This window comes from Syngnathus scovelli, chromosome 16 (assembly GCF_024217435.2).
Source record: "Syngnathus scovelli strain Florida chromosome 16, RoL_Ssco_1.2, whole genome shotgun sequence".
NCBI classification, from domain to species: domain Eukaryota; kingdom Metazoa; phylum Chordata; class Actinopteri; order Syngnathiformes; family Syngnathidae; genus Syngnathus; species Syngnathus scovelli.
The window spans coordinates 5,249,402-5,267,265 of record NC_090862.1 but is presented as its reverse complement, the minus strand read 5'-3'; the positions used below and the strand labels follow the sequence as shown (position 1 = coordinate 5,267,265).

Sequence of the window (17,864 nt, the reverse complement as noted above, 5' to 3'; positions counted from 1 at the left end):
ACCCTCCGTTAATAAAAAATGACATTATTAAACATAGATAGATCCTCCCTGCCTTTTATTGGATTCTTATTTTTCTGTGACACCTGTCCCGGCGGTGTCATATCTTTTTAAACATTTATTTAAAGACTCCTCTTCTATCTTAAACAAGGACCGGGTTGCAGATGACCTCAATCGCTCATACTTGGATGTTTCCTTCTCCTTCCTCTGACACGGTCATAGATGTGACACAACAAGCTCGCACCAAGCACCAAGATTTATCGTAACGACGAAGGTGTTTTAACGATTCACAATGCCCGCCCGCTGTTGCTTCATGCATGGTTGTGCACGTGTAGGACATGTGCGAAGCCCTCACTGCCGGAGCCATCAGTTGGCGTGTTTGACACGTTGCGAGATTGTAAAAGCAGCGGCTCGCCCGCTGCGCAACGAGGATTCTCTCACAGACACTTTTCTCGCCGTTTGGACGTCAAAAATGACAGCCGCGCCCGCTACAAAGGCCCGCTTCCTGTCTGTCTTCGTCTCTCTCTCCTTGTGATGGATGTTTTATTTCCACTCGTTCCTTTCGCCGCCTCGTCTGACGGCGAGATGGGAGGTCTGCCCTCTGACGACGTTAGAGAGCAAATAAGGCAGGCGGCGGCAACATGTTTGAAATTCTGACAACGGGAGTTATATTCGCCGCGGACAGATTATTAGGTACACCTGCCTGAAAATCGAGCTGGCTCTGCAGATGATTATCAAAGTCAAAGTCAGCTTTATTGTCAATTTCTTCACATGCCAAAGACACACAAAGAAACCGAATAATTAATCCATCTATCTGATTGCTTTTTATATATTGTGCCTAATGGGGTACCTAATGAACTGTCCGGTCAGTGTACAGAACATAGGGGGAGAAACAACAATAGCACGTCTGCTTCCTCACGACTGCGCTGTTCCTATTTAAAGTTACGAATAAATCCCCCGATATTCCATTTCCCGCCGCGGCAGAATTGCCATCGTTAGCGTTGACCTTTTCACTATTTGAAGAAATAGAACCTAGGTTGCGCCCTCAGATGGAAGTTTATGCATGAGGCAATTCAAATGTATACTTTGCTTTGCTTCAAAATTCTCATTTCATCAGAGGCGCTTGCTTCATCTTGGTCCTTTCACAGCCTTGATGAACACGTCGCCGCTTGGTTCCGCTTCCCTCACCAGCTCCCGCCCGCCCCGTGGCTTTGACGGGCCTAGTTCAGAGACGCCCACACTGTACAGGGTCCCTTGAAGCGGCGCTAACTTGACAAAGAGGCCCCCTGACTATTGATTGGCCAAGCACATAATTAGCCCGGGTCTAGTGTTGTATGAGTAAGAGTGTGTGTGTGTGTGTGTGTGTGTGTGTGTGTGTGTGTGTGTGTGTGTGTGTGTGTGTGTGTGTGTGTGTGTGTGTGTAACGTCAAACGGCTCAGAGAGCATTAACGACATCATTGTCCAAGACTGATTGCACTCATTTGATGCGCTTGTTGATAAAAGCGACCTCGTTTAGTGATGCTGATCCAGCCGCATTCTCACTGGTCCCTCGATTAGGTACGCCTTCACCATCTAATGAGATCCAACTCAAGAGCGGAATCAAAACTTCTTTCGTGATGAAGAGAAAAACAGCTCGCCAAAGCGAACTTGATATCGCAGTGATGGTGTCTTTTTAATTATAATTGCGACTCAACAAAGTACCTTTCCCCGCTCGGTCTTTAGTTATTTAGTTTCTCTTGCAAGCGTTATATGTATGAATAATAATTCCCTAGCGTGTGTGCAAAAAAAGTTTTGGTGCAGTTTTTAAACTCCCCCCCCCCCCCCCCCCCACATTCCACAAGTACTTTTATGTCCCTGAATTGAGCAGTGATAACACTTTTTGTACTGTACAATTTGGATTTTCCACCTAGGAAAATATGTCATTGAAAACATCTGAATTTGAAACTTCATACAGGATGTGATTTTTATTTATTTATTTATTTATTTATTTATTTATTTATTTATTCATTCATTCATTCATTCATTCATTCATTCTTTTCCTTTTTTATTTTATTTTTTAAAAATGTATTTATTTATTCATTTATTTATTTGGTACCCTGTTTTTTGGCGTCTTGCGTGATGTTTGATGTGGCATTCCAGGGTCTCTCGAGAAAACGTTCCGAAGCGTCGAGCAGAGCGTTTGGGTTTCTTCTCTTCTGAGCCCGCCTCCGCCAGTTTGTCTGGAACTATTTGAAAGGCGTCTCTGAAGTACCCCCGATATCCTACCCCCGCTCGTCGTCTCCCCTTGAGATCGGCCGAAGCCTAATCTCTGCCTGTCAAAAAAAAAAAAAAAAAAACGAGCAACGTGATGTTCTTGCTTTGGACAACCATCGCCTCAGACGTCATCCGGGGTCCTCTGAGGTCCTTCGATGAGATTTGGATGGAAAAGAAAAAGGCCAATAGGGCTTCGACTGTGATATGAAATGTCGCGATTGCGCTTTGGAACGGCGACTCCTTAAGGAAATTGAAGTGACCGGCGGTGATGTCTCAATACGGTGAGCTCGGTGACCTCCTCTGACCTGACTCTTATCAGCCGAGACACACACTCGGCTTGGGAACACGTTGACATTTACAATGCACAAGACGTCTTTTGTGCAAGTTATAAACATTGGTGTGGCTCAATTTCACACTAGAAAAAGCTACTGGACCAAAAATGCTGTAGCAAAACATCTAGACAGACAAAAATTGAATTCTATTACTATTATGGCAGTTTTTTTATGTGCCTCTGTCCATATTATCCTGCCCCCAGAGCGAACACAAATGCGATGTGTAAAGTGTGCTGTAATTCCGTGAAAGATTAAATGATACCAACACAATTTGGATTTGACTGCCTTTATAAGACTCACAGTGACGCTTTCCTTGCTCCGTCGAGAGATTCCTCTGCCCTTGTTTGCGTGTAAAATGACCCTTGGAACAGGCAAACGACGGAGAGCATTAGCAGCAAAGCGGCAAGCGTCATTAAAGACAATTACAGGCGAATAAGAACCATTATGTGCTTTGTGTTTACAGCCCTGCACAGGAGGACAACAAAAGACATTCAAGGGGAGCCAAACAAGGAAGGTAGGGGATGACAACAACATTGCGTCAAACCTTGGGATTTTTTTTTTCAAGATTCTGATCCAAATTTGTTTTCATTACACTTCTACTCTGATTTACAATGCACACATTTGAGCCGTATGAAAAGATGACATTCGCCCCCGTCATCTGGGCCGTCCGTATAATTGAGTCTGACTCATTAATATGCGACGGAATAAAATCCCTTTGACTACCTCAGCAGCTCCCGTCGCTTGTTTTGGGGAGAATTTGATTTAATAACAGTGCTGTGATCACAGCCTTTTCTGCCCATTTGCATATTAATGCAGTATAATGTGTGGAGCCTGCAATGTTTATAAATGGTTCAGGTCCAAGCATCTCTTTTAATTACTTTTACTTTGGTGGTCCACGTAGGACGTGCTGTCTACAATATAGGCCAAGAAGAAGAAACACTCCCAAGTTGAATTGCCAGTGTAACAATATAGAATCTATAAAAAAAAATTAGCATTTTCTATAAGAACACTTTAAACATGGGAGAAATATATTCCACATTAAACTTTCTTTATTACCCTCAACTGTGTTATGAAATTAAAAATGGAGCCCGCATATCCCACCCACGTATGTATTTATAGCACCAAAGTGTGGAAAACAAGCAGAGGCATCTTGCATGAACAGCAGCTTGACTGGAGTAGATGCCACACACAAAACAAAAGTCCCCCAGAGAGTCAACAGGGAAGCCGAGTGGAAAAACTAGCAGGGACATATTATAACTTTTGCTGTCATATCTATTTGCCTGACATCCGTTTATAAGTCCTATTTCTGCACAAAAAAAAAAAAAAAGGCGCCACCATGAATGCAATTAAAGAGTCGATTAACGAGCCGGCTTCTCAGTTAATTGGTGGAAAAATTACCTTCTTCATCTCTGACCCGTTACTCCATCTGCACACTCCGGCTTGATCTTAAACATAGCCGTGAAATTTGGAACTATAAAAGTCCACAACACACTTTGGGCAATATAGTTTGAGGTCATCATCAATGTAGATATAAAAGATTTCTGGGTTTTGCACAGTTGAGATTTAAGAGGTACTCTACCATTTTGATATCTAGTTTTATTGATCATTAAGAATCGAATTATTTAGAAAATTGGATAAAGAAGGGACTGTGAATTGAGCCCTGCGGGACTCCATGGGAGCTGATTGTTTTATTTTTGAGCAGTACTGTAAATGATTTTGGCGTATATTACGGATAGGATGCTAGAACAGGCATATCAGACTGTCGAGATGACGTTCTAGTGAATGAACAGAAGAAAAGCAACTGCACATTTGAATGCAAGTGGAATCTCCCAGGACCAGCTGCACATGCTGAGATAATTGTGTTTCCATTGAAATGAACCAAGAAGGAAGCCAGATGACAAAAGTGGTATTCGTGCAGTCGTTCTTCGAACTTCTATATAAACTCTTCTGCGTTGTAGCTCTCGCCCAAGTTGTGAACGGGTAATGCGAGCAGCCTACCTTGATGCTATTTCTTACGCCGCTGATCTTTATTGTACAATCATAACACGGCTGACGCAAATACCGCAGGCCACGTTTTTCGTACTAGTTTCATCTCCGTCACTATTTACACCGGTCATCCGACGGCGGGCTTTGTTTGAGCTCTTCTATTGTGCTTTAAATGTCAGCCATGAACTTAGCAAAGGCTATCCGCTATGAATGAGATTGCCATGGTTACATGCAGCGGCTCCTCAGAAGCTCAGGAATAGGCTGTGTCTTATAAATAATTGATCCGGGTAAAAATTACATCACTACGAGACACAGGCTACCATAATCCAATGTGGGTTTATTGCCGCTAGCAAAAAATAGCCAACACGCGGTGAAACGTTAGCAGCGTTCCTCAATTATTTTTTGGGACATATTTGATGAGACGGTTGCTTGACAGGAGCTGACAGGTGCTAACTGTGAGCAATATTGGAGCAACAAGTCTTTTAGTCTTTGTTTTCATTTGCAGTTCACCTTGAGAAAATCTAAGCAGCAAGTTCTTTCTTATTGCCGTCGGATTACACCAATGATTTTGAAGGACAAAGAGTCACCAGATTGTAAATGTTAAAGACTGATATTTATTTCTCATCACAATTAAAATGGACCATGCTTACTCATCACAGAAAGAAAACAAAAGAGAAATGCTTAGTCCAGTTTCATGGCTGACCTTGCTTTGTTTTTCACAATGTGAATAATAGCACTCTATGAAGGTTTGATAAAAAATACAAGGCTAGGCCTGTGTAACACTTAAATAGCCCCGCCCACCCAGCTTGAACTTCTTCCCGCCCACAGTCTTTAGTCCCAAAAACATTGTATACAGCATTAGACGAGTCCAGCCTCTGTCGGGCTCTCAGTCTCCAGAAGTCTTAATGACCTGGAACAGTGTGACATTGTAGAGCACCTGATGGCCATTGTTCCAGGTGTAGAGGACCCTCTCCCTGGGGTTGTAGTCCATCATGGAGATGTGGGAGTATTGATTGTGGAAAGGGATGTCCGTGTACTCGTAGCTGGACGTGTTGGTATAGTAAGCAAAGTAGATCTTGGCGCCGGCCAGGTGAGAATTGGTGACGTAGAGGGTGCTGCAGATCATGAAGGACTCTCCGGCGCTGCGCTTGGGGAAGCCGGTGTCCCAAGTCTGCTGGACCTCCAGACTCTGCGGATCTAAGCGGCTGATGACGATATTCCCGGCTTTGGGGATGGTGGTGTAGACGGCCCATAGACCGTTCTCGTCGGCCATCAGGTCGATGTCGGAGGAGCCGCCCCAGGAGTAAGGGAAGGTGTTGTTGTAGCCGGCGCCGCTCAGGCTGCGCTGCACCAAGACGCTCCGGGAACGGAAGTGATACTTGATGATGATGTTACTCTGGTATTTGTTGTAGTACAGCGAGCCGTTGTAGACCACGTGGCCGGTGCCTGCCCAAGGGTGGGGGAGCAAGTGCTGCACAAAGTTCTGACCCTTCATGAAGTCACTCATGGTGCGGTACTCCAAAACCCGACGCCCCTTGAAGTAACCGTCCATGGACCAAACCTGCGACAAGAAAAACAATCAACGGCGTTTGCATACGACTTTGAGTAACTTCTTGTCACCGCTTGACTAATTCTGGGTTCAAGGTTCCGGAATTTAAGCAAGACGCGTCGTCTGCTGACCGTGCGGACGCCTGACTGCCATTCTGAACGTGCATCGATTCGGACTGAAGACGTCGCCGCGCTTTGCAGTCGACCGTTTTGCCACTTAGAGAAAATCGATCAATTTAGCAGCTCTATTGTCTTCCTCGAGCGCTGACAAGGCCCCGTTGGTCTGCCGCCCCCTCCCGATGCTTCCACTGAGAGAAAGTTCATCTTTTAATTGATTTAATTAAACAGCACTCCACATAGATGTTTATTTTGTGCTTAACACAGCGAAGAGGGGTTTGCTACAATAGCAGCCCCCCCTCCGCTTCCCCCCTAGGTGCAACAGTCGGCACTTTACTTGCACTAAGAGTTGCGCTGGGAGAAGCGAGGTGGATTGTGTGAAACAGAAAACGATGGCGCGTTAAATATCCTCGGCCTGCTAGACGAGCCCCGGGAGCTCTGCAAGGGGAAGTAGCTGAGCCTACTTTAATTTGATGTCCATTTTGTTACAGGATTTTTTTATTATTTTTTTTGGCAGAAGATGATGATTCAACAATCGTTTTTCCAAACGGAGTAAAATTCAAATCCGAACTTGGAGGACACTTTTGATTATCGCCCGTGTCCAGGGTCCACACGCGACTAATTGCCTTGGCCATTTGCAAAACTCCAGAGCAAACAACTCATTTATTCCTCCATTGTTGATGATGAAGTGATTTATTAGCTGGCGCTGCAGAGGCGAACCAGCGTCGGGAGGAGGTAAATGGATCCATTAGTGATTATCGGCTCACAGACGATCATTTCTGATATATTTCCGCTGGAAATGAAGCTCAAATCGGGGGCATTTTTCATTGGGAGTGAATGAGAATGATTTTCTCGTTAATTTTTTGGAATTCATTTACACCTGCAAGCCCCCCTTCCAATATGGGCGAGCTGGGCTGGTCGCCAGTCAGTTTCGTGGCACTTACGGAAGACAAACAAGCCTTTCTATCAACTCACGGAAATTTCCATTAATTTCCACTTGTGGAAACCAAACACCTTGTCTTAGCTTAACTTCCATTTTACACATCCCCTCTTTGGCTTTGCGCTCAGCTCCATCTTCTGTATTTGCTCTCTTCCAGGGATTAGAACACTCACTCGGTTGTCAGAGCTGGGGATCATCGTATCTGTCATCCAGGAGCCGAACCTGGACCCCGACGCACGGACCGTGATAGGATTACTGACGCCGGTGAGCTTCCCGCAGCCTGCAGGTCAAAGAAAAGATAAAGGCAGGAACGTATGAAAATGAATAGTACATATGTGCCGGAACATGCAGGAAGACATTTGAAATTGGATTTTGACAACTCTCCATTCGTTTTACTCCAAATGGATGGAGTGCTTTTATGGATAGATGTTTTTCATCATTTGAGACAGCCACCAGGGTTTTAATGTTATACAGCAGATCATTTATCTCTTTATGATGTTCATTCAGTCGCTCACATGGGTCACGCTAATTGCCCATAGGCGTACAAATGGTGTAAAGGATCGATTAAGAATTCATGGAACGACGCTCATTTGCATGCGAGTACACACCCAGTTTCTGCATGCAAGAGTGGAGGCGGGTTTCCAACAGCAAGACCCTCTGGCGCAGTTCCTCGTAGTCGTAAGCGCCCATCTCCTCCTGGATGGTCATCAGCACCAAGGATAGATTCCTCACCTCCTCGCGCAGGTGCAGGATCATCTTGGTGTCCGCTTTGTATTGCTCCAGCACGGGGAGGCGACGGACGAGATCGCCCACCTTGTCTTTCAAATCCTACATGGTCACCCGAGAGAGGAGAAAAGATCATCCATCCATCCATCCATCCATCCATCCATCCATCCATCCATCCATCCATCCATCCATCCATCCATCCATCCATCCATCCATCCATCCATCCATCCATCCATCCATCCATCCATCCATCCATCCATCCATCCATCCATCCATCCATCCATCCATCCATCCATCCATCCATCCATCCATCCATCCATCCATCCATCCATCCATCCATCCATCCATCCATCCATCCATCCATCCATCCATCCATCCATCCATCCATCCATCCCTCGCTCCCGTCCACCTACAATCTATCTCCCCACACGTTTTCCTTTTTCTCCATCCGTCTGATTGATTGAAGAAGATGTGACTCATCAGGTGTTCCGTATGGGAAAGGTAGGAGTGCAGGAAGCAGTGGGAGAGCCGCCCAGCATGCAAGCCATACATCACCCTGGAAATCGACCTCAAATATGCTTGCCACGGGGGGATGGCGTCTTTGCCCCCCCATCTCTCTCTTCTTGGGGTTTATCTTAAATCTAGTGATGGAGCCACTCTCACTCCCGTGGCGTCACGTCATAAATCTCACCCCCCTCCTCCCCCGCTCCACTCCAGCCTCCTTTCCTAGCCGAGCAGATCCCGTTAATCTCCTCCGTCGCAACTTGCAGCTGAGCGCAGCCATCAGTCAATATAGTCAAATACACATAATTTCCAACTCCCTCTTTGTTGTTTTGCATTGAGAAACCCGAGATGGAACATTTTGCTCGTCTTTTAATCCTCCCGGCCTTAACTAATGCTCACCCCCACACATTAGCGAGTCCGCCATGCATAAAACACAGTTGAGCGACATTCACGCACATCCCCGGGGGGGCTGGCACGTTTTGCATTCGTACTTTAATCAAACTATTATATGCTTCATCTCATATCCCAACAGTGTGAAGAATGAATTAGGAGCCGGCGAGAGACAGGAAGACAAAGAACCCGCCAGACGATGGCACGCTTGTATTCGCTTGTAAAGAGATAAGCCGGAGATTGATGCCGAGAAGGATACGCTCGACTCCAACGCAGCCTGACGTCGAACAAGGTAAATAAGATCGCGGGGAAAAATAGGCTTCGACAACATGAAACTTAGAGTTACACCAAAAGCTAGTCGCCGCTTTTCAAAATTCAGCAGGGCGGCTCAGAACTTTAAATTAAGTTTGTGTCGCTTCAAGTCATACAAAACTTTATTGGCTGTGAAACGACACCAAGCAATTGTGGCAACACGCAGCCAAGTACCTGAAAGCTTTTTGGATTGAGACTGCGGGGGTTGTCCGAGGCCACCTTCAGCCTCCCGTCCACCGTTTTCATCAGACCTTCGGTGTCCTTCACATATTGGAGGTCTCTGTTGGTTCGCAAATCCAGCACCTCCATTGTTTGACTTATATTCTGTACCTAGTCACAGCGCAAAGAAAAAAAAACTCATTAGACACTGATGTCTATTTATAGCACGATGTGCAGAATTTTTGACTCCAGATGGCATCTGCTCGGATTCTATGCCGGCAGTGCGAGGAAATCATTTCAAATTGAAAGTCCGTTAACTTTCCTGTGAGTAAAACACATTTGAAAAGCGTCCCTTATCCTTATCTGATCAATAATTGGCACTAGTGCCATTCTCTTAAGATGTGCTGAGAAAGAGTGAGTTTTTTTTGGCAGGCATGTATAGACAAAGAGATTTGTTTTCCACTTTTGGTAGACTTTAATTAGCACTTTATTAACCTTGATAGACCACAGACGAGCGTACAAACTGACACTCATGACAAAATTAACTAGCTTGCTTAAACCCATGCAAAGCACACCGACATCATAAAAATGACACACAGGAGTTTACATTTAACAGTATTACATAATAAATAAGATTTGTGGGAAAAGAAATTTGCCATCTAATTTAATTTTAGACACACAGGCTAACAATTAGCGGTACTGCTAATGGCTATCTGAACACAAATGGTGCACATGTAGACAGACAAGACATACGTTTATCCTCGGCGAATATAAGTGCCGTACTGAGAAGCCGAGAGGAGAGAGACCGAGATTGAGCAGCATGATAAGTTTCCTGCTTGCACGTCTACGCTCGTATTAATAATGTTCAACACAATATAAACAAACAAGATGTCTTCTGGTAAACAAACGTGACGAGTCGTAACAAAATCAATCTTCCATTCGCTGCTAGCTTGATTTCCCCATTCAGCCGCGCACTAAATTTAATCCTCGAATACCGACAGCCCACTCTGCTTCCGCGTAACCGGCCTACTGTCGCACCCCCTCAGCCGTGAGCGAGCTCATTCGAACCACGACTTCGTGTCTTCGCCAGGCGGCTCACGTGTCCGCGCAAACAAAAACCCGCAAGACAGGCAGGACTGTAAACTCCTCCGAGTTGCACGTAGGGCTTATTTCATCCTTTATTCAACAGTCCCGAGTCTCAAAGGGTCGCCGCTTGGCATGGAATCTGTTGCTCCAGATGCCTCGTTTGCCTTCCCCGCGCTCGGCCCACTCAATGACTGTGTCCAGCCTACTGTTCTTTTCGCCCGTGTCTCCTCCCACATGCTCCATCAAAACGTGATGTTGAAATGCTCATCGAGAAACTAGAATAGAACCCAACTCAACGTTTTGGCGGGTATATATCATTTTTACATCTTTTTATACTGTGTGTGTATGATGGGGGCGGAGCTACTATGGTCAAAACCTTCCACATTGAACATTTCCGCCACATCTCCTGGGTCATCTCCACATTGTAGCAGCTTTACATGAAGCTGTCGACAGACTTTGGCGTCAAGCTGTTGTGAATTCTTTGAACCTTGACATGCCCGCCCGCCCTTGTCTCTTTTTTTTTTCCCATGCCTGTGGAGGGAATTTGAGGATGGGCTTGACTGAAATTCTTCCTCAGCATGCTTTGGATCCAAATGAGGATGTCTCTCTTTGGTGTGTGTATGGCGCTGTGTCTTTTTTGCTTTTTGTACCGCTCAAATAGCACAAACCTCAGGTGTCCTCATTAAGACGGGCTCTGAAATGTATTAGAGCGCAGCGCTTGCCTTTGATAGTTGGCGCCTTCCAGGCAGAGGCTGATATTCTAATCACCCTTAGTCCATTCCGCATCCTTGAATTATGCTAAAAAATTGATTATGCTACGTTGGCTTGTAATGATTATTTTTGTATGAACAAGCAAGCCAAGACACTTTGTACCTGAACCTTACTTTTGGTCATGTTTAACCAAAAAAAACCCAAAATATTTCTTATTGCCTATAGGTGCCACAAGATGGCAGCAAAGCACAACATGACTTTGTAGTTGCCCTACATCAAGTGCTTCTGTCAGAATACAATACGCCGCCTCTAATATATCGTGCTTCTTTCCAAGTCACTGTAAATTTGGTCCGTCTGGGGAAAGACAAACTTCCAACGGGGCGGGATGCAATTCGTGGATTCAGGAGCCTACTTGCATTTCAATTTAGCTCCGCCTCCCTCGCAACAGTACATCAATGTCAGACTGTGTGTGTTTTATGGCCCTTCCTTTGCATGCATCATAAATGAATTTCCCGCCAACTGACTGAGGCTGTCTCCCTTTTGCTCTCGTACGTTATAAAAACAGATTAACAACAAGACCACTCTGCAATTTACTATAATATTAGCTATTTTTCGTAGAGGATAAAGAATATATGACTGTGAGTATTATATTATTTGCCTTCACGTATTGCTCCATATTGCTTAGCGTGTTGTAAAACCACAACCAGTGATGCTAACTGATACGCAATTTCTATTATATTAAGCTAGCTCGTGCCATTTAAGCAACCATGTGACAGCTTGAAGCCTCTTTTTGTGATTAAATCCTCACGATGTGACACTTGTACATGACAGCTTGCATTCTCAGTTGTGCCTGAAAGCGAGCGTGTGACGGATAGCAGTCACCTTCTCCATGAGCTGGCGGAGCTGCCTGTTGCGTGGGTCGCGGTTACACATGTTCTGAGCAGGCGCCACCACCGTGCAGATACATTTTCCATCTGCGCCCTGCGCCGAGCTGTAGATCTGCCAGCCTTCCTCCGGACTCGGGTACAGCGCCTGCGGAGACGTACATCTTCTGTATCAACAGCCAAACGTGCACAGTCGTCCCTCCCCCATCATAAAACATTTGTAGCAACACTTCCTTATCCCGTGGGGATGTGTTTAGTGGGAATTTTATTTATTTTTTTAATGTATTCCATATCGTGATTAGTTGTGCCCATTCTGTCAGCGCAACTTAGCTACAGAGTCAGAATTTCTCCTTGGGATTCTCTTTCGCTCTCGGAGCCCTGTCAAAAGTTGTTCTTCCCCGAAGACAATTAATGGCAATTGATCCCGGCAACGACTGAGAATCACTTGCTGTTTAATTTTAGCTGTGAGTGGAGGGTGAGAAAGAGAGGCTGGCACGCTTCACGGTAATTTGAGAAGACTGAGAAATGAATAAAAATACTAATCAATGAGTAATACTTTTTTCCGACAAATTCTGTGAAACCTAAGCGTTACGATTCTTTCCACACATTCATACCGTGGGAAAAAAAACAACAACAGGATCGAATGGGGTGATCAATTAAGAGCTTGATGGAAGATGAAGAAGCAACATTTCAAAATAAAAGACGCGATGGAGCAATGGAGTGGAAAACAGATGATCTGTTTGGAAGCCGGCAGGAAATGGAGCTGTCCACAGATCAATAGCTAGCTGGGGGAGGAGCCTGGCTGAAAGGTTGGATGTCCCTCTTGGGCTAATCCATTCAGAAGTAGTGCTGAGTGCTTGCAAACACACACATACACACAAGGCGACCCTTTCATTCATCTCCGCTCACTCTTGGCAGACAAGGCCGAAATGTAACGAGAGAAGGATCGGCTATTTTGGAGATGAAATTAAAGAGCCATCAAAATAAGTGCAGGCAGAAGGCGGCAAATAAAATGGCTTGCTTCCCTTCCCTGCAGTCATCTCGTCCTCTTTGCAAAGGGAATTTTTATTTGGCGGGAGGACGGGGGACTCGGAAAAGGGTTTCGCCGGAGTTTGAAGCGACGACCACACACACACCGATCTACATCTCCCATGTCTTCATTTCCTCTCGCCTCAAACTCCTGAGCGCGTTCATTTCCAATTTTCTATGATTAAACGAGTTGTGATGGCAAACATTCTGGGCGCTAGTATTAAAAATCTGCTCTTCTATCAGTGGCGTCTACCACAGTAAAAGCAACATTTATTATTCTTTTCATATTTCCTGGATTTTTCTTATGAGTTGTTGCCAAAGTAGTAGTTTCTCACAAATCATTCCCAAACAGCTCTGGCATCCATCCATTAAATTTCATTGAACGGGTTTGAGAGGAAATTAAATAAATGGAAGAAAGAAAATGGAAATTAATGTGTGAATAATTAGTGAAAAGAACAAAAAAGAGATTTACAGAATTTATTGAATAAAAGAAAAAAGAATATATTTTTTTGGAACTGAAATATGTATGACAGTCATTTCCTGTTTGGCAGGAAGTCAAGGGGCGTGGCCTAAGGAAGGAACTCAATTGGAATACAAATCATTTGCACACCTACCATCCTCTTAAGTGCTCTACCTTTGTTTTTAGGGATTCATCAATGGATTTTGAGGATTACAATCATCTCAATTCTTAACTGGGATGAAGTTTCCAATTCTACATCCAGTAAGTCCATGTTTTTTCATTTTAATTGACAATGTCTGCAAGTGGCACTTCCCATTCACATTGATGTTCCCGACTTATGACAGCACTTTTTGAATCAACTCTTTTATCTTTTCAAAGACGCAACTAAGTCAGATATGCCGATCCGCCTTTCAAGTCTGCATTTCTTGTTCTGCTGCAGCCTTTCCTGCGAGCGAGCGTCTATATATTTGCACAAACCCTCTCCGGGGCCTTTTTAATAATTCATGGCTTTTTATATGCGACAAAGTCTCCCGTGAGCATTTGTTTGCAAAGGAAAGGCGGCTGCGATGCGTCGCTGCAGATGTGTGTGGGTGTGCTTTTAGTTTGTCTGTGAGGAAGACGAGACGCACGAGCAGGTGACGTCTTGTTGCTGTCTTAATCGTTGGGAAAGAAAAAAAAAATGGCCTTTGACTGTTGCATGCTCTTAACAGACAGATGGCCTCATTTGTTTCCCTCACTTGTCTTGTTGCTAAAGTTTTCAAATTTAGCTGTGGGATGCCGGAGGTCAATCCTTTTGCCCTAACACTTCCCTTCTCAATTTCCAACTCCACGCTGCGCTCCCCCCCCCCCCCCCCCCCTCCCTCCAGAAGCTTCTCAGCAACACTTCTCCTGCGTATTAATATTTCATAAATGCCGAGCTGAAATTAAGAGTGCATTTGAATCCGTTCCAATTTCCATTCGCCTCTAACTCGACTGCACAGGAAGAACGTTTAGAGGGAGATGGATTCACTAGAATGCACATGGCATGTGTTTTTATTTATTTTTTCCTGTGTGTGGTTTTTCCATGAAAATATAAAATGCAGTCAGCCAGATTTTAAGACCTGTGACTTATTCATCTCAATCGAACGTGGCAGTTCTCTACAAAAAGAATCACAGTATTCATTTAAGCTCACCAGACATCGTATTACCCAAGGAAAGCATATTTCTCAGCTCTCAAAAAAATGAATAAAAGATGCTGATATGTATTATGTAGGCAGGTTAAACTGGTGTGCCTGGTGTCATTGGTGGGGAGCAGGGATCAAATCAAGGATTAGAATTTAAAACCGTTCACAATTATTTTCAGAGCATGACTGTGACATCATTATATTCTATAGCACACTTTATATAGTCTTGTTCTTGTCTTGTTGAAATTAGCTTGTTTACCAGGCCACCTCTATCTGGTTGGGAAACTAAGAGTGTGTAAACTCTTAGCCTAAATTTCAGAAAAAAATCGCATAGTACGTCGTATTTTGGGAGAGACAAGGCGTTGTTGCATTTCATTGTCACAAAAAATGGATTCTGTAGCAGTGAAGGAATAAATTGAATATGCAAGTGGCAGACACGAAGCCGTCGCAGACACGGTGAGATGAGTGGGGCGGAGATGACGGCGACATTGAATTGAGTGACTGTTTTGCAGAAGACATGATGGAAAAATCAATTGGGCGTCCATTTATGACCTATTTTGTTTTGACATTTTTTGCGGCAACGCCGGTGTTTTCTCTCCCCTGCCATCAAACTCCTGACAGAAACCAATAAACCACAAGTGACCGTCTGAAAGGATGACACTCACTCACTCACTCGCAAAACAAGTTTACTAGACCGCCATTTATCGCTGCTCATTTGGCCGCCGGACTTTATTGTCGGTGGCGACTTTGGGGATCAGTAGCAGTTAGCGCTTTGTGAATATCAATTTGTCGTAACCGCCTGAATATCAATGTTCTTGGTTCCTATTGTGGGACTCTTGGGGTGGGACGTCAAAGCTGTCTGTGAATGAGTTAATTAGCGATACCGCTAACATCCAACTAGCCAAAACCAAAACACTCCTATGCCACGTTGCATTGTTTTAAATATCAAGACAACAAGATTGAGGCAGTGCACCAAATGGCCTTAAGAGATATTTGGTAATCACACTTAAGCCGTTAGCGCATGGCAGCAAAAATGAATGGAGCGTAGAAACGGCACAATTTAGCAGCGAGCGTCACGGCAACTAACGAATCAACTTGTGCAATTACCTGAGCACCTCTCAGCAGCAATGAAGCTGTGAGCCCTTTAATGATTAACAAAGTTCACCGGGATTATCCAATTAGGCACGTGAGCTGCAGGTATCGCTGTCGAGAGGATGGACTTCCTCCGCTGTTTCATTAGAGCGACCCCGGAGCTGGCTGCTGTACAGCCGCGGCTAAATGAGATCATAAATCTACTGCTCTATACTTTTATGAGCATGACGGGAAGTCTATTAGAACTTTCATAAGCAGCGGGCGATGCCAGAAAATCGAGGAGGCCCGTCAGCTGAACCTGGCGTCACATCTGCGGGAGAAGGCATGAGAAAGAAAAACAAGCGGGGGGCTTACGTGACGGATCAAGCTGAGTCTAGATAGAATCAGGACACCTCGCTGATGAAGTGGTGCCATCTTGAAACGAGCGGGAAGTAACCTAAAAACACTTTTTGTTGATCGAAATGGGATCACCTCTCTGTGGGCTTCTCGTTGTTTTGTCTCTTGGCTTTTACGATACATTAGTCGAGTAAAAGTCTTGCAACACCTGCACATTACATCTTCACCTGGCAGGAATAAAGTCTTTCATAAGAAAATTTCTCAAATGCACCTTACTGCCATGTTTTCCATAAAAACATTTGTACAAAATATCTTCGTTTCAGTGCACGGCTAATTTTAGCTTTAAGAAAACATCACACTAGCTGAAGCTTGCTAAAACTGTTATAATAGCACCTCTTTTTTATTTCTGGATGAATTTTTATGTCGTAAAACCGATAACATTTTGTTATAGTAACAAATAAGTCGTGGCTAGCGTGTGTTTGTTTACAGCGCTAATGCTAGCTTAGTATTTATTCGCTGCTATATTGACAAAGCTGGACAGTGTTCTTTGCTAGTTTGAACATGTTTGAGAATCTTCGATAAGATTCTCCCGGTGGGCTAAAGATTATTAGTGTTTGTTACTAAGTGCTTCCAGTCTTGCTAGCGGTTTTTAATCGGCACCGTATAAGACTATTCAAAATCAATCTACTGAATCGCAATTAGGTGGGCCAGTTTCACTTTACTCATCTGACCTAAACTGTACAATGTGCGGCAAATGGAGCTAAGCACCGCTGCGTCCTCTTGGCTCCCCCACTCCATCACTTCCAACCGTGGCGCCAACTTTCCATCTGCCGCTCGCTTCTTCCAAAGGGCGTCCAGGGGTGCACAGATGCGTTGCGTGCGCTGCCGGGTCGGTTTTTTGGGGCTCGGCCGGCCAACTCTGAGTGAGACTAATGACGCCAAATGACGGGATGCGATGGAGGCGCTCGAACATGGTTCATTTGAGGATATCACGTCTGTGTGGTTCGAACAAATTCCTCCTCAAATACAATAGGATTATAATTATTTCCCATTTCGCAATCACCAATGACAAGATGGCTAATTGTTTCAATCCTGCCGTGTGTTTGATTTCGACAAATTTCAAGTGACTGCTCTTAATTGCACCAAAGCCGCTCCTATAAAAATCCGCAGCGCTCTTTAATCAACGGCCTATAATCGATCAACACAATTTGCTTTATTAGGACGCACAGTGGATGTAAAAGTTAACAGCGCTAAACGGACAGCGCCACACTGACCTCAATCACATTTTGAACGGTACACTGTTAAAAAATGGAAAAAAAAAATCCATTCTGTCAGCTGCCTCAGAGCTTTTTTATTTTCCATTGAAGATAACACACACAGGTCTAGAAGTCAATGTATTCACATTATCTCGCACACACACATACACACACACGCACACACACTACTGAGCGTTTTATGGTGTTGATGAGGTAAAAAAAAAAAAAGAGCGGTGACTCACTGACTGCCTATTTACACACTGAGGGTCTTTTTATTCCAGTGACTGTAAATGCATCCCAGCATTTTGTCAAATGATTTATTGTTAGACCCTTCATGCGATATTAGCCGGATTTAACTGCATGATTTTAAAAATTAAAGTAGTCTGCTGATTAATAGTCAAATAAGCAGTCAAACACAAATAGTGTGTGGAGGTTGGTTCTCCAACTTTGAAGGTCTGCACTCGACTGATTATTATTCCAGCTTTCTCATTAGGTTATCTTTTTAATGAAATGATTTAAGCCGTCTTGTAAATTTGACACAACACAAAGGAGAAGGTTGTTAATTAACAACCTTGTCAATTTG

At 44.3% G+C, this 17,864-nt stretch overlaps 1 protein-coding gene and 1 long non-coding RNA gene across 3 annotated transcripts in view; one reads left to right on the top strand and one right to left on the bottom strand.

Moving 5' to 3' along the window:
• LOC125983949 (uncharacterized) overlaps nt 1–7,448 on the top strand; it is an 18,614-nt gene extending 11,166 nt beyond the window's left edge. Inside the window, exons 4-5 of the long non-coding RNA XR_007486822.1 lie at nt 3,046–3,096; nt 7,331–7,448. This is a non-coding gene — a long non-coding RNA (uncharacterized lncRNA). The remainder of the gene's footprint in view (nt 1–3,045; nt 3,097–7,330) is intronic.
• The window catches only part of olfm2a (olfactomedin 2a), a 26,593-nt gene continuing 13,888 nt past the window's right edge, over nt 5,160–17,864 (bottom strand). For both annotated transcript variants that reach the window (XM_049745531.2, XM_049745530.2), the window contains exons 2-6: nt 11,944–12,093; nt 9,280–9,435; nt 7,782–8,001; nt 7,347–7,453; nt 5,160–6,129 (exon numbers count right to left, since the gene is read on the bottom strand). In XM_049745531.2, the coding sequence (XP_049601488.1) occupies nt 5,455–6,129; nt 7,347–7,453; nt 7,782–8,001; nt 9,280–9,435; nt 11,944–12,093 (1,308 nt within the window). In that variant the 3' untranslated portion in view covers nt 5,160–5,454. The remainder of the gene's footprint in view (nt 6,130–7,346; nt 7,454–7,781; nt 8,002–9,279; nt 9,436–11,943; nt 12,094–17,864) is intronic.